The sequence below is a fragment of the Chiloscyllium plagiosum genome, chromosome 10 (assembly GCF_004010195.1).
Source record: "Chiloscyllium plagiosum isolate BGI_BamShark_2017 chromosome 10, ASM401019v2, whole genome shotgun sequence".
Lineage (NCBI taxonomy): Eukaryota > Metazoa > Chordata > Chondrichthyes > Orectolobiformes > Hemiscylliidae > Chiloscyllium > Chiloscyllium plagiosum.
Genome location: NC_057719.1, coordinates 95,096,234 through 95,120,947, shown reverse-complemented (window position 1 = coordinate 95,120,947; position 24,714 = coordinate 95,096,234). Strand labels below are relative to the sequence as shown.

Below are 24,714 nucleotides of genomic sequence, written 5' to 3'. Positions count from 1 at the left end.
AACAGTAACACTACCATCACAGCTTGCTGCATAGAGTGAGCAGTGCCAACAGTAACACTACCATCACAGCTTGCTGCATACAGTGAGCAGTGCCAACAGTAACAATACCATCACAGCTTGCTGCATACAGAGAGCAGTGCCAACAGTAACACAACCATCACAGCTTGCTGCATACAGTGAGCAGTGCCAACAGTAACACTACCATCACAGCTTGCTGCATACAGTGAGCAGTGCCAACAGTAACACTATCATCACAGCTTGCTGCATTCAGAGAGCAGTGCCAACAGTAACACTACCATCACAGCTTGCTGCATACAGTGAGCAGTGCCAACAGTAACAATACCATCACACAGCTTGGCATACAGTGAGCAGTGCCAACAATAACACTAACATCACAGCTTGCTGCATACAGTGAGCAGTGCCAACAATAACACTAACATCACAGCTTGCTGCATACAGTGAGCAGTGCCAACAATAACACTAACATCACAGCTTGCTGCATACAGTGAGCAGTGCCAACAATAACACTAACATCACAGCTTGCTGCATACAGTGAGCAGTGCCAACAATAACACTAACATCACAGCTTGCTGCATACAGTGAGCAGTCAGGCCAGGTGAATTGGCCATGCTAAATTGCCCGTAGTGTTAGGTAAGGGGTAAATGTAGGGATATGGGTGGGTTGCGCTTCGGCGGTCAGTGTGGACTTGTTGGGCCGAAGGGCCTGTTTCCACACTGTAATCTAATCTAATCTAATCTAATCTAAAAACCATCACAGCTTGCTGCACACAGTGAGCAGTACCAACAGTAACACTATCATCACAGCTTGCTGCGTACAGTGACCTGTGTAAACACTAACACAACCATCGCGGCGTGCTGCACACAGTAGGTAATGCCAACAGTAATATTACCATCACAGCTTGCTGCATACAGTGAGCAGTGCCAACAGTAACAATACCATCACAGCTTGCTGCACACAGTGAGCAGTGCCAACAGTAACATTACCATCACAGCTTGCTGCATACAGTGAGCAGTGCCAACAGTAACAATACCATCACAGTTTGCTGCACACAGTGGGAAGTGCCAACAGTAACTCTCCCATCACAGCTTGCTGTTGGCACTACTTACTGTGTGCAGCAAGCAATGATAGTATTGTTCCTGTTGGCACTGCTCACTGTGTGCAGTAAACAGTGTTGTTATTGCAGTGCCACCTTTAACACACCCATCACAGCTTGCTGCGCACAGTAAATAGTGCCAACCGTAACACTCCGATTACAGCTTGCTGCACACAATGAGCAGTGCCAACACTAAATCCAGCATCACATGTTGCTGCACACTGTGAGCAGTACCAGTGGCAACACTATCATCACAGCTTGCTGCACCCTCTTGATTGAGCATCTGCCAACTCCTCAATGCATTTTCAACACAGTTGTGGTGTACAGTTGCCACCAGAAAGTCACGCTTGCTTTTAAACATTATTGACGATCGTTCCGTGCTTTCACGCTGAATGAAGAAAAGTATTATAAAGAAACTAAAAGCATAAATATTTTGCTTCTCCTTGTCACAATGTCATTGAGAGCACTAAAACGGAATAGGATGGAGGAACATGGAGACGAATGATTATTTACAGTGGTAAGGGAATGTTGAGATTAGTGAGTGGGTAGGTAACAGTGAGAATAGTGAGTGGCTATGTAAGACTGAGAATAGTGAGTGGGTACATAACAGTGGGAATGGTGAGTGAGTGGGTAACAATGAGAATAGTGAGTGGGTGGGTAACATTGGGAATGTTGAGTGTGTGGGTAACAGTGAGAACAGTGAGTGGGAAGGTAGCAGTGATAATAGTGAGTAGGCATGTAACAGTGAGAATGGTGAGTGGGTGGGTAACAGTGAGAATAGTGAATGTGTCTGTAACAGTGAGAATGGTGAGTGGATAGGTAACAGTGAGAATAGTGAGTGGGGGCGTAACAGTGAGAATAGTGAGTTGGTAGGTAACAGTGAGAATAGTGAATGCGTATGTAACAGTGGGAATGGTGAATGGGTATGGAACAGGGAGAATATTGAGTGGGTATGTAACAGTGAGAATGGTGAGTGGGTGGGTAACAGTGAGAATGGTGAATGGGTGGCAAACAGTGAGAATAGTGAGTGGGTGGGTAACATTGGGAATGTTGAGTGTGTGGGTAACAGTGAGAACAGTGAGTGGGAAGGTAGCAGTGATAATAGTGAGTAGGCATGTAACAGTGAGAATGGTGAGTGGGTGGGTAACAGTGAGAATGGTGAATGGGTGGCAAACAGTGAGAATAGTGAGTGGGTGGGTAACAATGAGAATGGTGAGTGGGTGGGTAACAGTGAGAATGGTGAATGGGTGGCAAACAGTGAGAATAGTGAGTGGGTGGGTAACAATGAGAATGGTGAGTGGGTGGGTAACAGTGAGAATGGTGAATGGGTGGCAAACAGTGAGAATAGTGAGTGGGTGGGTAACAATGAGAATGGTGAGTGGGTGGGTAACAGTGAGAATGGTGAATGGGTGGCAAACAGTGAGAATAGTGAGTGGGTGGGTAACAATGAGAATGGTGAGTGGGTGGGTAACAGTGAGAATGGTGAATGGGTGGCAAACAGTGAGAATAGTGAGTGGGTGGGTAACAATGAGAATGGTGAGTGGGTGGGTAACAGTGAGAATGGTGAATGGGTGGCAAACAGTGAGAATAGTGAGTGGGTGGGTAACAATGAGAAGAATGGTGGGTAGATATGTAACAGTGAGAATAGTGAGTGGGTATGTAACAGTGAGAATGGTGGGTAGATATGTAACAGTGAGAATAGTGAGTGGGTATGTAACAGTGAGAATGGTGGGTAGATATGTAACAGTGAGAATGGTGGGTAGATATGTAACAGTGGCAACATGAACTGGCAGGACTTAGTGAAATGAGGACTGAATAAACAGGGAGATAGAAAAGTGTCAGATTCATTTGGCTGTTACTTCTTATTTTCAATAGCTAGAGTTATTTTCCTGTTGAATTGGACTATTATGAATACTGAGTGCTCCTTCAAACTCTAAAAAACCGAGCATGATGGGCTACGATAGCCTCGTGATTTAGAACTGGGATATTCATACCTTGTACTATCAATCTTTCTCTTTCTGATTCCCATGCATGTCTGTTCCTGATTAGCTGAAAGTTTATGATGCATTCTTGCACCCGTTTATTTGGTAGACAAATATCGTTATTGGAAGTACATCAATACTGACTGTTATTTGTTGATTAGTTGTCTATTAAAACTTTACAACATGTTACAAAAACTTGTATTCCAACATTCAATAAATGATCAAGAAATCAGAGAAAGCAAGAATTTGTAATTTCTATGAAAATGGAATTATATCCCAATAATTACTGAATCCAATAAAATAAAGTGACTTCTATAGGTTTCAAAACCCTGTGATCTGATTGATTCACCTGTCATTACATGACAAAATATATTATCTCTGAAAATTAAGGCTCAAAGCCTAATGAATGTAGAACTCTGTCTTAATTATGGCTGAAAATGTGTTGCTGGAAAAGTGCAACAGGTCAGGCAGCATCCAAGGAGCAGGAGAATCGACATTTCAGCATGAGCCCTTCTTCAGGAATGGTTTCGGGCTCATGCCCGAAATGTCGATTCTCCTGCTCCTTGGATGCTGCCTGACCTGCTGCGCTTTTCCAGCAACACATTTTCAGCTCTGATCTCCAGCATCTGCAGACCTCACTTTCTCCTCTGTCTTAATTATATAAAGTTGAAAAATTTCTGTCCAGAGGAGTTTTCAGCTTGGAACATGTAAAACTTTATCTCAAATTAACTTCCATTTTCATAACGTTTCTTAACCTAAAGTTCAAAAAACACAAGTGTTCTAAAACAGATAAGGGTGGAATGCAGGAACTCTGATTGTACGTAAGGATGTCGATGTACTAGACTTGGTTTCTTTGTAAAGTAATATACAATGCCTTTACGCTACTCTTCACAAGATGTCATCATAACAGAAAACATGATGCAAAACTCTACTTACTTTGTTTCCATCTGTGCCTCTCAAATATGTCCTTTTTGTGAGTGTTATGCATGATCAGTCAAGTCCTTCATAGTGAAAATTATTTCCCAAGAGTATCTCTATCCCCTGACTCAGTACCTCACTGCCACTTAGCAGTTTTCAGCTAATCTCCATGTATTCCATACTGTATTGTTGCCAACATGTCAGTAGTACAGATTAATATTTGATCCGAGTTTGTGTCATGGCAGATGAACGTTTTTTTTTAAACGATACACTGTATCCTTCCTTCAGTAAAATACAGAGATTTCTCTGTTCATGAGATCCCATGATTTGCCTTTGGAATTTACTGTTTCTGTTTTCTAATACTTAAGTTGAAACATAAATAGAAAGTTCATGTAAAAATTAATTTTCAAGTGGTAGGAAGTACCGGTTCATCTGAACCAAAACATGTCTAATGTGAGACTTAGCAAAGGGAAAAAAAAATTCATGTTTATTAACTGATTAGTTCACACTCAGACACATTGGGTGGGATGTTATGGAAGTGATGGGTATCACATTTGCCGATGAGAACTCTGTAATACCTCCTTTGAGGAATGTCTTGCACGTACTGCGCCAACAGCAACATGAGAGGCAAACAGCAGTCTTTAGCATCATAGAGTCCTTACCATGTGGAAGCAGGCCATTCAGCTCATTGAGTCTACACTGACTCTGTAAAGAGTGTCCCAACCAAATCTACCCCATCGCTGCAACTCTGCATTATCCACCTAATCCACCTTACCTCCACATCCCTGAGCACTATGGGCTCTTTAGCACGGCCAATCCACCTGACCTGCACATCTTTGGACTGTGGGAGGAAACCAGAGCACCTGGAGGAAACCCACACAACCACAGAGAGAATGTGCAAAATCCACAGGGACAGTCATCTGAGGCTGGAATCTAATCCAGGATCCCGGCACCATGAGGCAGCAGTGTTAACCATTGAGTCACGGTGCCACCCCAGGATCAAGGGGTACCAGGGGGGGAGCAGAATCAAAAAGTGTGGTACAGAAAAAGCACAGTCGGTCAGGCAGCATCTAAGGAGCAGGGGAGTTGACTTTCCGAGCATGAGAATTTCATCAGATCAGCCTGATCGGCTGTGCTTTTCCAGCACCACACGTTTTGACTCTGATCTCCAGCATCTGCAGTCCTCACTTTCACCAAGGAACAGAAGTTCTGTCTGTCACAAATTCCCAGCAATTCTTTGGTTCTCCACAGTGTCACTGGCAAAAAGGGGGGCTGCAAGTCGTATGACACCCATCAGGCATTTGATTAAAGTGGGGTTGAGGCACAGGTGCGTGATGGTAGAGAAGGAATCATGTGTGGAGATGTGGGGGTTGGGGGGGGGCAGCGATGGCACTCAGCAAGCTCCCCACTTCCTGAGCTCCTGTGATTACTCACTGGGTTCCTTTGAAAGATGGACCCATCACGTACCCTGAGCCAATAAAGACCCACTGTTTCTCATGATCCCACATGTTGAATGCTCTGTCACCAATTGGGCTAATTCCACTTGCACAAGATGAAACCTTTCAAAGGTATCAATTGGTCACTTCCATGCCCCAATGAGGGTACCAAAGTTATCCAAAGGTGAAGGCAGTGTGGTCTTCACTTGCCACCCTTTCACATCATTAAAAACCCTCTCACCACAACCAAATCACAAAGTTTCACCCATTACATAACATCACCTAACTCATGAACAGTGAATTCTTATTAAATATCAAAATATCTGGATTCATTTTAACTAGTGCACTGCTCCCGTCTAGCTGCTTTTAACAGATTCCCATGAGAAACAAAGGAGGCAAAATTGGATAACTCCTGAAACTGATGCAGGGATCACAATGTACAATTAACCTGCAACTATTCAGAGTGAGGCAGGCAGCTGGCAAACTCAGTGCTGCCCACTCATACTAATGACTGTGGCAAGCAGCCCGGTGCTGAACGTGTTGTTGGGTAGTTGTATGCATCAACATGAGGCCTGAGTTTGCGAGAGGTTAACACCGTGTAAAGTGAGTCCATTCTACTTAAAGCCAAACTGCACCTTTTAGAGACGAGATGCATTCTGACTGCAGCATGGGATATCATTTTGTTTTAAGAAGAATAGAAGACAGGCAAGGAATGACAAAAATGGGGCAACAGACCAACGATCCCTCTCCAATGTTCTTGCATATGGCTCAGGAGGAGAGGGTTTATCTTCCTTCAGGAAACCAAAATATCTTCAGGACACACTGAGAAGTCTGACCATTACAGCTAATCCTTCCAGCGTAGCCCCAGGACCTAAAGGATATACTGATGTGGAGGAGCTGGTGTTGGATTGGGGTAGACAAAGTTAAAACTCACACAGCACCAAGTTTTAGTCCAACAGGTTTATTTGGAAGCATTAGCTTTCAGAGCGCTGCTCCTTCAGGTTTGGATTATAACCTGGTGTTTTGTTATTTCTAACTTTGTACTGAAATAAGCTTAGAGACCTCATTTGTGGTTAAGATCAGTGCATGTGATCTTAACAATCCATAATTTACATAACCAACTTCCCACATGGCTCCATTCATCATAATCTATTCACTCATTTATAACTAATCTTCACTGACCGTGACTCATGCCTCATTTTCATAGCTTTGTCATACCCTCCCACATCGTGCACTGTTGTAATCCATTATCAGATATTCAGCTCTGGTAGACGTATCTCCAAGAATATTGCGACACATTCATTGATTCACTGCCCCCCTCCATCCCTTTCCCAAGATATGGTGACCCAGAATGTGCAGCATTGGTATCTGGTCAGGGAGGAGTGGAGAAGGGAAGGCAAGGAGAACCTTGGCTCGATGTCTTATCCAACGGGGAGTCATGTTTCTTTCATCGTGAGTTCAGCTGCCCCTAAGGCAGTGGTCAGAACACAAACTGAAATCATTGAGATTGATACGGTACGTCAAAATCTCATCTTTATTCTGCAATCTGTTATGACTTACAATTGCAGGCTCTTGCCTTAATATCACATTCCCTCATCACAACTGTGGCCTCTGCCTCTGCTCTCAGATCCCCCTAGTCCAGGCAGTTGTACTGGAGGCTGAAGGCCTGAATGAAGAAGAAACTGATAAAAAAAAAGAACACTATTACTCAATTAAATACTCAGTCAGTGAATATTGTCACTGCGTGTGTTAGATTAGATTACATTACATTACAGTGTGGAAACAGGCCCTTCAGCCCAACAAGTCCACACCGACCCGCCGAAGCGCAACCCACCCATACCCCTACATTTACCCCTTACCTAACACTACGGGCAATTTAGCATGGCCAATTCACCTGACCTGCACATCTTTGGACTGTGGGAGGAAACCGGAGCACCCGGAGGAAACCCACGCAGACACGGGGAGAACGTGCAAACTCCACACAGTCAGTCGCCTGAGGCGGGAATTGAACCCGGGTCTCCGGCGCTGTGAGGCAGCAGTGCTAACCACTGTGCCACCGTGCCGCCCACTAGAGATAGCATTTACATTTGGCACATCTCACAGCAGGATTCCCAATAACCAGGGCAGTGGGAAAGGCCATGGATTCCTAAGGAAGGGCTTTTGCCTGAAACATTGATTCTCCTGCTCCTCGAATGCTACCTGACTTGCTGTGCTTTTCCAGCACCACACTCTCGACTCTAATCTCCATCATCTTCAGTCCTCACTTTTGCCAAGGCCATGCATGTGTCAACTTCCCAGAATGTAAAACTGCACATGAGTTCAACTGCAGAGGCCTCCCATCAGGATGTTGATTCGGTGGCATCCTGACAATGGCTGAGGTAGGCAGACACAGAAATGTATGATACTTTTTGATGGGCCTCCAGCTGTCACTGTCAAGGAATGGGGAAGAGTCTGGCTTCAGCTTGACACATGGTTTTGCACAGGGACTTGGTGCCCATCCTTTCCTGCCACTTTCAGGAGAACACTTGCAGAATAGCAATATCACAGCTTCCATTGCCACACAGGCAGAAGCAACCTAATGTTAGAGTTCGGCAATGAAAGCTCAGACTCGGGTGATGAAACCTTTGTTTGTTGCCATGTCAGTGCAACATAATAGGATGCAGCTTCATTCTGTCCAGCCCAGTGTGAGGAGAGGTTTCTAGCAATCTCCTCTAATAGATTACAGTAGCGCCTCGACATACGAATGACCCCGTTCACGAACAAATCGGTTTACAAACAGGATTGTATGTAAAATTTTGCTTCAACGTAAGTACGAAATTCAAGGTATGAACGCAAAAGGCCCGTGTGTGACCACATGGTTTCATTGTCATTGTTCTGCTTTGCTACGCGCGCTTTGAATATCCAAACAATGGGAAAATTGATTCAGTTTGCGAACCGGGTCCCGGAAAGGATTAAGTTCATAAGTCAAGGCGCTACTGTATTTAGGATTTCTGAGTTACTTCCACTTGGGGAAGTGGAAGGAACTCCACTCTGCATGGACATTTTGTGTTCCCTCATGTCCAGCACTGGGCCATCATTGTAGCCTCTGCCTCTCAACCAAGCAGTACCAAGTGCTGTACCCAAATGCAGGTGGTGCAGGTAAAGCCAAGCCCAGGAAGCCAAGAGCTGCACTGGGTTATCCTTTAATTCTCTTGTTACAGGAACATCTGTGAATAGTGGCAGCCTTTGGCCAGCCATTCTGCAGCTACTGAGCTACCAGTGTGTAGGAAAACAAGTCCAGGCAAGAATAATTGCAAGTCAAGCACCACAATAAAGTGATCAATTGCTTATTATAAAGAATATTAGATGTTTGAGAATTTTGAATTTGAATGGTTGTTATGGCTTTTATTTGAGTGTTGTCAGAAGCACATTGGAATGGTTCCTAACAGGTTGGTGGTATATATGGGTGGGACTGTTGTACACTGGGAACTGAGACTGTAGTAATGGGAATCCAGATTGAATGAAGTGCTCATGACTTCTCGTCTGGAATGTGGATGTGCTGCCTGCAACATTCCTTCCTTCTCTTTCTGAGCTCTTCACTGAACCCCTGGTTATAAAAGCTGTACCATTACAATTGTGAAATTGGGGAGGACGCTGGACACCACCACAAAATAAGGTCACCTGCTACAGAGAGGACTGCAGGGTTCCTCCTGGAGCCGCTAACAATGGAAGCATAGCTTCAGTTGCTCCATGATGCTCTTTAGAGCAGCTTGATTCCCATCGTTACAGATCCTGGCCAGGAATGGTGGATTGCAGATGGGATCACTACCCAAGTGTCAAGCAAATAACCCTGGTCACCCAGTAGTGGCCCTTCAGCTGGGAATGGCGGTGAAAGCTTCTCTGATCAGCAGACTGTCACCAGATGGATGATGCTTCATTGTTGCTAAAAATGAGAATTGAACAGCATGATGTGCTGAGTATAAATAAACAGCAAAACCACATTGTAAACTTTTACAGTTGACATCCATCTTCGCACCATGATGTGATGTCCACAAAACCCGACAGGTGTGTTCAGTGGCTCTCGGTACCAAAGTATAGCATACCATTGTGACAGAGCCACATACACACTCTACTGTTTCAATTAGTTCAGAGAGAAGCCAATGAAGGCAACTTTCCTGTCGGATGGAGGCTCCATCAGTGTCTCTGACTGAACAATGCACAGACAACAAGTGTATGGTGGCTTGTTCCAGAGCCTGGGACAATACTGTGATAAAAACAACTAAGGGCCATGGGCACCATGTCAGTCGGTGAAATTGATATCCTCAGGCTGTTCTGAGGCAACAAGTCTAGTTACAATAAATATACAGTTCTGAATTTCAGGCATTGAACACATTGTTCCTGAAGGAAGAAAATGTTCTCTCGGGAAGACTGTCCTGATGGGAACCCCATTCTCCTTATGTCTCCTCCCTCACTGAGCCATTTAACCCCTAATTTGTTACCCCTGCACTACCACGCCTTCACGTTGCAGGCTAAGGAGCATTCCACTGATAGCTGACATTGCTGAAATAAATGATGTGCTCAAGGACTTTGTGGTCACAGGAATGGTTTCCCTTCAAGTAGCATTTTGCCCTGAGAGTTTTCTAATTGGGAGGGTGTATTCAGCACCTGAATAAACTCAGCCATTTAGTAGAAAGTAAACAGCAAATTTTTGATTATTTCTTTATACTTTACTACTGTGTATCCTCAAAACAAGACATTAACTCAAATGGTGACATCCACATTGGCAGGTTTGACATCAGTTCAGCATGAGGCTTGATTGACTACATTTTGCCTATTCTGCTTATTTCTGATGATCGCACAGAACGCTATTACACTCAGCAGAAAGCGTTTGCCACAGGAAGTGAAAGGAAGTAGTGGGAACCCTACCTTGCTGGAAAACTGGCACCCCCATAGCATCAAGACCACCCTTGCTGTAGAGCAGAATTTTGTGATTAAGATAGTAAATGCTGGATGACTTGAACAGATTGTTATTAATCAGTTTTTACCTCCTAGCTCTGTTACTCGTGTGGCCAACATAATAATTTCACATTATCCCAATAATAATTGCAATTACTGGATCAGAAATGCCATCAAAGATATTACTTGTTTTTCCACCATTGCACAGCCATGAAACGAAAAGCCTTAATTGGCACTAGCCAGAAGACAGATTAATAAAATCAGATACCATTCATTGCAAACATGGGCTTCAAGAGAAAATCTGCCAATTAGTGATTTTTGTTAACTAAAAAAGTGCAGTTTTACAAGAGTCAATGAGATCAGCAAAATATTCACATTAAAAGTGAAATTATTCATTACAAATATACAATCGAATGTAACTAATATTTTACATATAGAGAGTAATGTGATGCAAGATTGGTGAAACTTCACCATAGATGGATGTAAAACCTTTAGCTGATGTTTTGTTGTAATTATTTTTAATGGTGTGTCAATTTATTTTGAAATCCATTCCTTTCTTTTTTTAAAGACCAGAGAATGGAAGGGGCCACATGTCTCACTTTGCCCCAGGTCTGAGTCTGCAGAAACTCTGTCTGATCTGCGGAGATGAAGCCTCAGGATGTCACTATGGAGTCCTTACATGTGGAAGTTGCAAGGTTTTCTTCAAGAGGGCTGTTGAAGGTAGAACTCCTTCTTTAATATCAATTAACTTTTATGCTATTCTGTATTTTGCCAAGTAGCAAGTTTGTGCAAATCTGCTCATTTTATTCAAGACATTATATTTGCATATCCATTGATATTATATTATATACATTATGTTTGCTAATCCATTGATCCACATATTTTGAACGTGCTCATGTTGAAGTTTCATAGAATACACATTGGCATATGTTGGAAAGAATTTTCAAAACAGCCACAGAAAGGATTAAATCCTCATCCTCTAGAATTTAGACTTCCTTCCAATCAGGTATTCAGTACAAAATACACAGTTTCTGTGCTGTGATGACACTTATATTTAATATTTCATGGAAGACTTAGATCTTGAAGGACTACAGTTAGTGGATTATATCAGAATTTGTGCAAACATCTCGAATGGTTTCTTTAAAAATTAAGGTTGTTGAAAGGTGGACATTGGGAATTGTTTTTAACAAGTTTTCCTAGAAATCACATGTTTGTTGATTACTGTGAGCTTTGCTATTGTGGCTGTTTGAAAATGACGAGATGGAGAGTATCTTGTTTGATGTGATCCTTAGTTGGGGAATGTGAAAAGGAAACTCTCTTGTTGAGTTCAGGGTGAAACCTAATTCCTCTTTAGAGAGACTGATTGAGGAACATCTCAACATTGTGTTCATGTCAATAAGACTCCAGAGACAACCATGGATGATTGGTGATGTAAGCACACAAACAAGAACATTAAAGCAACAGACTTTGGAATATTCTATGCTTTACCCTTTTTGTCCTCAACAATAATCCATTAGCCGGTGGGTTTTTTCTCACTTTAGCTGATGTGTGTTTTGGGGATATTGAGAAGGATAAAAGCTTAGACCTACATATTTCAAATGGTATATTTTTATCAGTGATTGCATAAGTTTGCGGATTGATAAGTTTTGTTTTGATAATGAACCAATAATTGTGTTTATTATGAAACCTGCTCAATAAATATTTCTATTTAAACCTGATATGGCTGAGGCATTTAACAGGATATCTTGGTAACTTGAAAACCATTTCATGTCATGATCCCTGGAGTATTGGGACTACAACAATAGTGAACTCCTCCAGTCTAAGTCCTTAACATCTGACTGGACACTTTTGATGTTAAGCATTGTGACCATTGCATTTACTAGTGCAATATTTGAAAATATTTTCACAGCAAGACGAAAGAGCAACTATTGTTCCATGGTTCAGGCGTGTCATGACTAAAGATTGAAACATCCTCGCAGAACCATCGGAGCTTGCTGGTTGCTTAATTCAAGTCAGCCTTTACTGAGTGACGAACTCCACTCAGACATAGAGTGTAGCAACACATAGCAACAGATCTGAAGGTTATTGTGAAAAAAGTTCAATAGTTTAACAACTTACTGGAAAGTAAAGCAGGATTCTTTAAATGTTACCTTACATCCTCCAGTGTAGCAGGATCTTTATGGGTGAAACCCTGAACTCTACTCCAAGGCGAATTTGATGATTGGTGTTATTGACTCAGGCAGGTGGATGGTGGGTGTGGACCCAATTGGTTACAATTCCTTGGGTTTGCTGAATAACTGAATGGAGCCTGGACTTGCCTTTGTGGAATCATGTAATATTATCACATTTTGTGCACCAACTCCACCGCTGACAAGGTAAGGCCTCATCATAGCCTTACCTGCATCCAGCCCCTCCCAACCCGAGCCCCTCCCATTTATCTCTCAACCTCGACCCACAAGCCTCATTCCTGATGAAGTGCTTATGCTCGAAACATTGATTCTCCTGCTTCTCGGATGCTGCCTGACCTGCTGTGCTTTTCCAGCTCTACATTCTTGACTCTGATCTCCACCATCTGCAGTCCTCACTTTCTCCTCATCATGGCCAGGAGCAGGATATGCTGGCCTGCAGGACTTTGTTCCTCAACCCTAGCCCAACATTTGCCTTTCCAACTTCTTACAATAAAACTTTGAACCTATGGCAATTCATGCCTGAAGATGACACCAGGAATAGAAACATAGCTTGGAGGAATACCATAAGGTAGTCAAACATTTACTGTTGGAGCAGACACTACTAAGTGGAGATTTATTAGACACTCTTCCTAAAGAGGTTTTATAACATGCAAAAGAGAGATTATTAGCTATAGTTGGGGAGAGATTGATGAAGAGTTATTATTCAAAATTACAACCCAAGTGCTCAAGAGGATGGGAGAGAATTGTTGCATAGAAAAGCAGGCAATGATTTGCCTTAGAGAATGTCACAATAGGTGTATGCTCCATCTGTTAGATTGTCTGCCACAATGCTCTTTCCTGGTGGGGAAAGCTTGGTTTAATATGGTATATAAAAAAAAAATCTGATAAACCCACAAGAGGAAGCTCTTGTCATAAACAAGATGTGGTTTACTGCATAATAGCAATTAGGTGCAAGTTACATTGATAGAAGAAAAATAGTGATCATAGGATGTAGACCAGCAATGAAGACCACAGGTCAATGCTTTAGGAATCCCACCATGGCAGATGGTGAAATTTGAATTCAATAAATATCCAGAATGAAGAGCTGTCCCTAATGGGTTAAGGTTACAGTTAGGCAACAATTTTTGTAAAAACTATCTAGTTCATGAATGTTCTTTAAGGAAAGAAATCAGCCATCCTTACCTGGTCTGGCTGACATGTAAATCCAGATCCACAGCAAAGTGGTTGGCTCTTAGCTGTCCTCTGGGCAATAAATGCTAGCCTAGTCAGCAATGTTTACATCCTGTAAACAAATTTTTAAAATGATAAATATATATCACTGAGACTGAGGGAGACCTTGATGTTAGGTCAGAGTTGTTATTCCACCTGTTTTCATGCAATATCATCATATTGTGCAAGTGCTTAATACGTTCCTAGGCGCTAACCCTTTTGGACACTTGCATGGTTAAACAATTTAAACTACTGTACATTTAATTAAAGTAATTGGATAAGTAAGTAGAGGGATATAAAGGAGTGTGAGGAGATAGCAGGGTAATGGGATTTGTTTAGGATTATTTCAGTAAGGAGCTAGTGCAGACACAATAGCATGTATTACCTTCCTCTGTGCTGCTAATGTGTAAAGTTCTACAGATGATCTTTTAATAAAATTGTTGCAGAATTATACATGTAGACAAAACATTGCTCTGTTCAATCTGCGAGCAGCTTTAGCTATGTCAAGTAATAGGATATCAGAAAAGTGGTTGTTTTGTGTTTCAAGAATGACAACTAAAGTTTTATATATATCTATCCATTTCTATTTAAAACATTCAGCTTTGTTGCCAGCATTCTATTGATTCGGGTAAATGATTGTGAATGATAATGTACTCATGCTAATGACATGTCTGTTTCATCTTTGTCAGTCTAGTGGAGGAGAAACTCTACATTTATTGCACCTGACTGATAATGTCACACTTTCAGGTCAGACATCTGGTTTACACCCTGACCAATTTAACTACCACTGACCTGAGTCATTGAAGTGCGTTAATCTAAAATCAGGAATATGCAGTCTTGACTTCAAAATAAGATATGACAACATGAGTAAAATAAGAAACAGATTTAGCAGCAGCCTAATAGTTTGTTTTTGAAATACAGTGGCCTGAAAATTTGGGTACAGCCATTTTTGAGCATAAGAGAGGAACAAGGTTAAAATCTCTGTGCCTGAATGGTCACAACCAAAGTGCCTCCAACCTTGGAAAGCAAAGGTAACAGGCAGCTCCGCCTGCCCTCCGCAGTGAGATCGGTTGGAAGGTTTGACCGCTGTGTTGCTAACAACAGCCTTAGGTGAGTGAGGTTTACATGGGTGTCTTTCACACCCATAGTTGATGAAGCTAAAGAGACACAAGGACTCAAGACAGAAAAGGTAAATGATTGATCCCAGAGATGATTGAACACCATAATTTTAAAAGGAAGAATATTTGCCAAAAAGCATATGTTTGGGTTATGCTTTACATCCTGAAATATTATGATCTGTTTAGCTAGGATCATAGTAATTTCCCCTTCCCTCACTTTTTCAGCAAAATACTATATGGCAGCTTCAAGATAAATAAGTGCAGATTGTGAAAATATATTATGGAGCAGTCTGCTCTTGCATTAATGCATTACACCATCCGTACAATGCCAAACATAATTAACATAATTCACACTTGCTCTCACATTTTTAATAACAAAGCTTTCTGCAGCAGTCACAATTTCTTGGTTTATGTATTATTTGACTTATGCAACTGTGTTAAAAATCCTTATAAGGTGCCTCAAGTAGCAGGAATCCTATTGATCTTTTTATTAATCTATGCCCTCTAAGTAAAGCATATCCTAATCGTGGATCAGTATTTATTTAAACACTGTGAATTCTGAACTAATGTAAGGATATTTCTAGTTATTGAATGCTCACTGTATTATAAAAAGTGTTCCTATCTAGATAGCGTATTTTTAAAAAACCTCTTATCATGGTATTTCAAACATGTGGCCAAGGGGAGGAGAGAATAAATAATTCTTATCTGTGTGCTGTAGGCTGTCTCCAGCAGGGACATCATAGACCACACATGCTGTACTTTATTTTCAACCATTTTAAAATCTTGCATGTGGTGTAAACAAAAACAACAGAACTTTCTGCAAATCATTGAAAAGTATAATTTCTGGTGAAATTAAAATATGTGAATTTGAAGCATGCTAATCTAAACTTAAGGATCTGCCTAAGAAATCTGATCATTCGCTGTATCATTTAGGAATGTACAGCACCCTGTGGTAAAAGTTATACTACTTATTACTTCCTTGTTGAAAGGAAATTATACTACACTCATCCTTACAGAATATTTTGGAGATATGGGGCACATTTGTGCATGGTTGTTTCAACACTTAATGTATCCTGTACTTTAACACGAGGAATAGGTTTTACAAATTTCTAAATGTAGTAACTTGCTGAAATGTAAAGTACAAAATTATTTCACATTTCTATATTTTCATTTGTGAAGTACTTCAAGCTAAAAACAAATGCATTGAATTGGCAAAAATCCAAAGAAGTCTTCTATAGCCTTGACTTTTAGAATACGTTGCCCAAAACTGCATTTCTGTCTTTTGCTTGAATCAATATTTTATATCATACAAACTAAACAACAGACTGATAAAACACATTCCACACTGATAACCATTTTCCAAAAATGCTTCTTTTTGCTTCAAAACTGTAGCTTTGGTTTAATCTATCTCCATTGGAGGAAACATTAGTAGATGGTGATGTCAGAAGTTGAAAATGCCTTTAGCAGTGGAGCCTGAAGCAGACATATTTAAAGATTAGTCTGACCTGACAGAGGTATTTGTCTCTGGGTATCTGATATAACCATTTTACAAACATGATTTATAAAATGAAGAAAATACATTCAGAGATACCAGCATCATTCCTCTGGACTCTATCAAAAATATATGAGGATGAATATTGGTATGTGCATAGGGGATCAAAATTTTTAGTAAAAATCAGGCCTGGTGATCTGGGAGTTCTATCATGTCTCCAGTGGTCATCCACAATAAACTTTCTTGGACTCTTTGTGTGGACGCACTGTTTACAAAGGCCAAACAACGTCTCTTCTTCCTCAGGCAGCTGAGAAAATTTGGCATGACCGCGAATACCCTTGCCAACTTTTATAGGTGCGCCATCGAGAGCATTCTGTCTGGATGTATCACTACCTGGTATGGCAACTGTACCATTCAAGATCGGAGATAGTTACAGAGAGTGGTGAACTCGGCCAAGACAGTCACAAAGGCCAAATTCCTATCTGTAGACTCCATCTACCAGGCCCGCTGTCAAGGAAAGGCCGCCAGCATTCTCAAAGATCCATCCCATCCTGACAGAGCTTTTCTACAGCCTCGACCATCAGGGAGAAGGTACAGAAAACTGAACACACACACCAGCTGGTTTTGAAACAGCTTCTACCCTACTGTTGTTAGAATAGTGAATGGACTTACAAACTCTTACATTCACCTGTACCTGTGTTTTTGTTTTTGCTGCTGTTTACCTATAATTTACTTATCTATGCTGTTTAACTCTGTGATCTGCCTGTACTACTCGCAAGACAAAGCTTTTCACTGTGCCTTGGTACATGTGGCAATAAACTCAATTCAATTCAATTCAGTAATGATGTTTAAGAAAATTCTGTTTATTATACCATCATGATTGGTCGATATGCTGTTATAATTCAAATAATTATGAAGTAATCGGACATGGCACTGTGCCCCCCGGTACAAAGGTTACACATGAGGCCAGCAACTTAGGAGTTTGGAGAAAGTGAGTGCAGAACAAGAAACAATTGAGATGTGAAATTGGAACTATACTAACTCAATAAAAAGAGAATATGGCAAGCTTTAGGTCAGCCACAATCATGCTGTGATTTACACTGAGAGGAACATCTCCTTAGGTCTAAGCTCAGTGATTTTGTGTGGGGACAGCGACTTAGTGCCAATCATTTCAAGATCCCTGGACACCTCTGTGACCGAGTCCCTTTACTGCCTGCGAGGTTACACAGTGTCATGTTCAGAAGTTCAATAGACGATTGAGTAGGAGGTGCAGTATCTTTCAACTCCCCATCCATAATGACAATGACAGCTACTTGAATAGGGGCAGCAGCTATTGAACAGACGCCACAGGGCAGCACCACCCTGAGCATTGACGTTGTAGATCAACAGTCAGCCTTTTGGCCCCTTTGAGCTTTTAGACGAATTGTTGACATTGTGGTAATGTCACTGGAGTAGCAATCCAGGCCATTGTTGAGGTGACATTAGTTGAATACTCTTATGGCAACTAATGGAATTCAATTTCAATTAATCATAAATCTGGAAATGAAGGCGAGTGATGATAAAACTACTACTGATTCAGTAAAAAAGAAATTTTGTTCATTAATGTCATGGAGTGAATGTTGAAACCCTTGCTGATTTTTCATTACTTTCTTTTATCAATTTTGATTTGTAGCTGTGATCTGTGAACTGTGAGCTGAAAAATGACCTTTGGACTGTGGTCAGCAGTTTGTGTTAAGGAAAGTGACAAACAAGCTGTTGTTTATTTGTGAGGCCAGGCCTGAAAATGAATTTCAGGTTGGTTCTTGATCAAAAGGTTCCACAGATACTTCAACGGGGGTGGGGGTGGGAGTGGGGGTGGTGGGGGAGCAGATAGCAGATGTTTGGCCATTAATGAGGTCAGTACTTGGGAATTGGTGCCAGCAGGTCTGGGAGGGAAGAGGATGGTCAAACATCGAGGGGTTGGAGCATTTGAAAACTGGGTTTTGGATTATGTGCCTGACAGAGGAGTTTGGCTGTTAATGTTACATGAAGATTTGAAAGCTCCCTGCCTAAACTCCCATTATCAGTGATTGGAAGTTCAGAGAATAAAAACTAAGTTACAAGTATTATTGAAACTTCCTCAGAGTGAAGTGTGATCCGGATTGAGGTCTTCCGAAAATCAGCCAGAAACAATCATATGCATCTGTGGAAAAATGCATCGTGAAAACCATTTAAGTAATCTGGCCAGTTTTGTTATTTTGTGTATTCCTTACCTGGTAGTTGTCTGTTTGCCTTTTGTGTGAATAACGCTGGGTAAAAGCTTATTGAGTTTAAATCATAAACATCAATTAGATTATTTTGTTGTTTAATTATACAATGCTAAAGTTACCATATTATTAATAAATAGTTAAGTATTTTGTTTAAGCCACAAACCTGGTGTTGAGAATTGTTTATTCATAAAGTGTTATTTTAAAAGACTGGTTAGGAATCTTTGGGGTCAATATTGAGGGTCTTTGAAGGTTTGAACTTTATTGTGTTGTGAGTACAAAGCTGATCTGATTAGGCTGTCTGTCCCTGTGTCGTAAGACAAAGTACATCTGCCATCCTTCACCCGTTCTGGCCTACCTGTGTGGCCAGACCCACAGCAGTATGGGTGACTGTTAGTGACTCTCTAAAAGCACTAAGCACATAGAACAACAGAAGAAGATTCAAGATTAGAGTGGTGCTGGAAAAGCACGAGGAGAAAGTGAGGTCTGCAGATGCTGGAGATCAAAGTTGAAACTTTATTGCTGGAAAAGCACAGCAGGTCAGGCAGCATCCGAGGAGCAGGAAAATCGACATTTCGGGCAAAAGCACTTCATCAGAAATTCCTGATGAAGGGCTTTTGCCCAAAACATCAATTTTCCTGCTCCTCAGATGCTGCCTGACCTGCTGTGCTTTTCCAGCACCACTCTAACCTTGACTGTAAATCTCCAGCATCTGCAGTACCCACTTCTGCCTAATAGAAGTAAGTTGACCACCCATTGCCCTATGCAAATTCTTTCTATCTAGTTAGGACTCAATTGTTGACCAATGTATGATCCTGCTTTTTGCAATCCACAATTACATCCACCATGTTTTTAAATTATTGTATGATGGCTTCGCATGACATGAGGTTTGATACAGATAAACCCAGTCAAGCACAGAGTTTCAGTTTTGCTTTCTAGAAAGGAAATTGACAGATCTTTGATGTTTTAGATTTCACATATCTGGTAATCAAGGTCTTATCGGAACAACCAAACATTTTTGTCAATTTACGAGATCCCACTGTCTCAGTGTATAGCTGGTTGGTAACCATCGCAGGAGAATAGAGCACTTGTGTGTGCCAAGTATCCAAGCTGTCACACCCCTGTTTATCCTACAGCACTGTCAAAGTAAGTGCAGAGGCAGGAAAAGAAGAAGTGGGGAAATAGAAGAAAAAAAACTGTCACTGTAACAGGAGACATTTGGTGCAAAACCATTGAAGGTGGTTGGGGAAGGTAAAGGAACTAAAGATGGGTCAAGATGAGGTGGAAATGGCAATAGCAGAATCATTATTAAAAGTTTATTTTGAAATGATGAGGGGAAAGGCTATAATCTAAAATTGTGGAATCAAATGTTGAATGTAAAAACTTAAAGGACTGAATCAAAATGTTACATGCTTTTTTCCTCCTTGTAATTGAAACTGGTGAGAATCAATGCCAGCTGAACCTTATGCATTTTTCTTGAAGGTTTAAGTTGCACAGCGCTTTTGAAGGTTTTCTCACTGTGAGGCCCAATTAATTCTCTCACAGTATCTTACCAAACCTGCCTCATTAATTATCTTTGATGTTCATCTTCTATGGCATAGGCATTTCCTCTGACTGATTTCTGTCCCATCTTACTATATGTCCTTCCAAGAAAAGGTTGCTACTCAGTAGATATCCCATAATCCTAGTTGCCATGAAGAAATAAAGTATTTTACAAATGGGTGTGGATAGGTGAGGTGAATGGGCCAAAGTTTGGCAAACCAAGATTAAAATGGATGTGTGAAATTATTTACTTTGGTGGGAGGTAACTTATTATGTAAAAGGAGAGAAACTTTAAAGTGACTCAGTGCAGAGGGATCTGTCGGGAAGGCTGTCGGGAAGGCTGTCGGGAGGTAAGTGGAATTTTGGCATTTATTGCTTAAGGAATAGAGTATAACAGTGGGGAAGTATTGTTACAACTGTACAAGGCATTAGTGAGATCGCACCTGGAGTATTGAATCCAATTTTGGTCTCCCCAATTGAGGAGGGATGTAGTTATATTGGATGTAGTTCATTAAAGGTTCAGTAGATTGATGCCAGAGATGAAGGGTTCATCTAATGTAGAGAGGCTGAAGAATTTACGCCGATACATACTGGAGTTTAGAAAAATGCGAGGAGATGTAATTGAGGTATAAGAGATGCTAAAAGATGATTAACAAAAGAAAAAGATGTAGAGCGTGTTTCCTCTTGTGGAGCAATCTAAAATCAGAGGTCATAGTTTTCAGATAACGGGTAACAGATTTAAATCAGAGATCAATAGAATTCATTGACACTGAGTAATTTTAAGGAGGAGACATAGATTTTCAATCAGTAATGGGTTAAAGGGTTATGGGGAACAGGCAGGAAAGTGAAGTTGAAGCCGAGATGAAATCAGCCATGATCATATCAAATGGCCGAGCAGGATCGAGGGGCTGAATGGCTTCCTCCTGCTCCTACCTCTAATGTTTTAATTCTGTTTCAATGGCATTGCTTGTACATGCACAACCTTTAAAAGTCCATTGTCTACCCGGGAAAGTCTCTATCTGCAGATATCCTGCACGGTTCCTGATATTTTCTCCAGATGTGGCAATTGGCATTCTTCAGGCTGTGTCCTGGAGATCCTGATGGATAGGACTCCCCACTTGCTGCATTTTATTAACACTAAAGAAACCTGACAATATCCAGGACAAAGTAGTCTGCTTCATTGGCACCACCCCCACAGATACTCAATCATCCACTTAGTAGCAGTGCTATCAAATGTCTATAAGATGTACTAAAGAAATTCTCCAAAGATCCTTAGGTGACACCTTCTGAACCCAGATCTAGTAACATCTGGAAGAAGATGGGCAGCAGATACATGAGAATGTCATCTGCAAGTTCCCCTCCAAACCATTTATCATCCTGATTTGGAAATAGACTATCATTACATCAGTATCACTCTGTCAAAATCCTGGGGCTCCCTCCATAATGGCATTGTTGGTCTACCTACATCAAGTGGACTGCGTCAAGAAGGCAGCTTACCACCAACTTATGTCAGCATTGAGAACCTGAGTATCATGCAGTTGTGTTAACTATTGGACAGTGCAGGCCCATGAAATTGCAATGAGTCAAATCCAGATAACCTGAAAATCTATCATGGAAAAGCACCAGCTATTCCTGCTGGGGTGTGGGAAAGCAAATAGAATGGTGCTCATGACAAGTGGAAGTTCAGGATTAATTGCTCTAGATTAACCAACATCATACACCTTTGTCATGGAACCACACAAACCACTAAGAGCAAAATTAGGCCATACTAGAGCATGAAATCACAGACAAGCTATCATTCAACATCAAGAACTCTTTGTTAAAGGATGTTCAAACCCTACAATTATGGCGAAACTTGTGAGATATTTAAAATGCTGTCAACTGAAAGCAAATCTTGTGGAGTTTGGTGAAGCCTAACTATTCACCTGCCTGTTTCCTAGTTGAAGTCAGAATGGCCGTAAAGACACTAGAGATATCACATTGTTTGAGAATATTCATGACATGGTGAAATCTATCACAGTCATTGAAGCGAAATTGATCCAGAGCTATTTTCATATTTTTCAATACCTTTTGCTGTACAAGGTCAGATGATAATAAACTGTAAATAAATTGAAAAATAAAGACATTTCTGTATTTTTATTGCATCACTGTGTTATCATTTGTTTTTTTCTTGACTTAGGGGTTTGCTCAACTATCTCAAATGTTTGCTTAAAACATTTGTCACATCACATCATGCAATTCATCTTTTTATGGTTTGCTGTACTTTCACTGTGCCTGGTTAGTGCACAGAAACTTCATCCATCACCGTGCTGACTCAGTCCATTCAAACTGGCACAGACTGGAACATCCACCAGCCCAATGCAGATTCAGTCCAGTTCAAACCAGTACAGACCGGAATATCCATCTGTCACCATGCAGGTTCATTCCAGTTCAGACCGGTACAGACCGGAATATCCATCTGTCACCATACAGATTCAGTCCAGTTCACACTGGTACAGACTGAAATATCCATCCCCCACTGTGCAGATTCATTCCAGTTCAAAATGGTACAGACCGGAATATCTGGGAATTTGGGTAGGATGACCATTTTATCCTCTACCATATCCGAAAGATGAAACTGAACTTATAAAACTCATATGATATAATTAGTAAGATAATGTCAGAGACATTGCTGGCAGCCAAATCATATCTACATATTTGTGCCAGAAACACAAGAGTTATGAGCATGAAAACACCATGTGATATCTCATATGTGAGTGAAATATCATCTTAACTCTGTCATCTGGAACTTTGCCCATTTCAGCAATATATTGAAAATAGGTAGAAGCCGATGCTGGAATCTGAACTGAAAATTCACCTAGACTTAGAATGTTAGCTTGCTTTCTTTCCACAGATGTTGCCTGACGTACTTTTGATTTTGCAGTGTTTTTTTGTTTTTCATGCTGCAAACCGTATTGATCAATTCTGCATTAAACTGTGATTATACGTTAAAAATATTTTGGTGTATCAGACTTATGGATGGGTAATGTAATTAACAAATCACAACTATTTGGTGCAGGTGCAAACTTTAATTTCAGTATTTAAGTTGGATATACCTTATTTCATAACCCTAAAGGAAATTCATGCTTTAACCTTTAACCCACAAATTATTTTATTTTTGGGTAGGTTTAAAAGGCATCTGGATGGGTATATGAATAGGAAAGGGTTTAGAGGGATGTGGGCCAAGTGCTGGCAAATGGGACTAGATTAGGTTAGGACATCTGGTCAGCATGGACAGGTTGGACCAAAGAGTCTGTTTCCGTGCTGTACATCTCTATGACTGTATAATCTGAATCAGTCTAACAAGATCTAACCCAAAAATGATATGGCTCTGAATCTTATAGTCTGTGGCAATACCATGGTGATCACCACTAACCACAATTAAAAGTTCAGCCTTAACATTTCCATCTGTTTAGTTGGTGCTTCCTGTCCTGGTCAAGATGTTGATGACAGCAGTAAAGTGATCAGGGTGAGCACTACTGGGGATACAGTGGATGAGCATTGTTCCGAGTGAGGAAAGAGGCGGTAGTGACTATTGTAAGGCAGTGTTGAAGGGAGTGAGCATTCCCACATGTCTGGGAGGGTGGAATCCCTTGAGATGAGGATGAGGAACGAGCATGATCAGAGGTTATGCACAGTAGGACTAACTGTGGGAATGGAGTCTGAGCATTGTTGAGATTTAGGCCACTCCACTCCATTGCATTTTCAGTTGTTACTCACAGTCCCATGCTTGTGAACAGCCTTGAGTATCTAACAGTAAAGTCAGGGATCAGTTCAGGCAGGATGATACTGTGTCTCAGTAGTATACATTTCCCAGATAAGTACCATACATGTGTACAGGATGGACATCTTACAGTGAGCTTCCCAATATTTACTCATATTATCTTTGAAATATTTCAGCCATGATCATTCTTCTAGGTTTAAGGTCATTTTTCTACCAAAATGGATGATACTTCATATGCATCTCCAACTGTAGTATTTTCACACAATGCCATTTATTTAAATTCCAAGTTGCCGTTATCACCTATTTCCTCAAGAAGTCTGTCCTTAATGCCTTCATCCTCTCCTGATTTGGAAGTGCTGGTGTTGGACTGGGGTGGACAAAGTTAAAACCACATAACACCAGGTTATAGTCCAACAGTTATATTTGGAAGCACTAGCTTTTGGAGCGCTGCTCCTTCATCAGGTTCATAAGGTGTTCGACAATATTCCCCATGGGAGACTGATTAGCAAGGTTAGATATCATGGAATACAGGGAGAACTAGCCATTTGGATACAGAACTGGCTCAAAGGTAGAAGACAGAAGGTGGTGGTGGAGGGTTGCTTTTCAAACTGGAGGCCTGTGACCAGTGGAGTGCCACAAGGATCGGTGCTGGGTCCTCTACTTTTTATTATTTACATAATGATTTGGATGCAAGCATAAGAGGTACAGTTAGTAAGTTTGCAGATGACACCAAAATTGGAGGTGTAGTGGACAGCGAAGAGGGTTACCTC

At 41.1% G+C, this 24,714-nt stretch overlaps 1 protein-coding gene across 1 annotated transcript in view; it reads left to right on the top strand.

Moving 5' to 3' along the window:
- Window positions 1-24,714, top strand: part of LOC122553907 (progesterone receptor-like) — a 313,964-nt gene that overhangs the window by 71,321 nt on the left and 217,929 nt on the right. Inside the window, exon 3 of the mRNA XM_043698410.1 lies at window positions 10,954-11,105. Within this exon, the coding sequence (XP_043554345.1) occupies window positions 10,954-11,105 (152 nt within the window). The remainder of the gene's footprint in view (window positions 1-10,953; window positions 11,106-24,714) is intronic.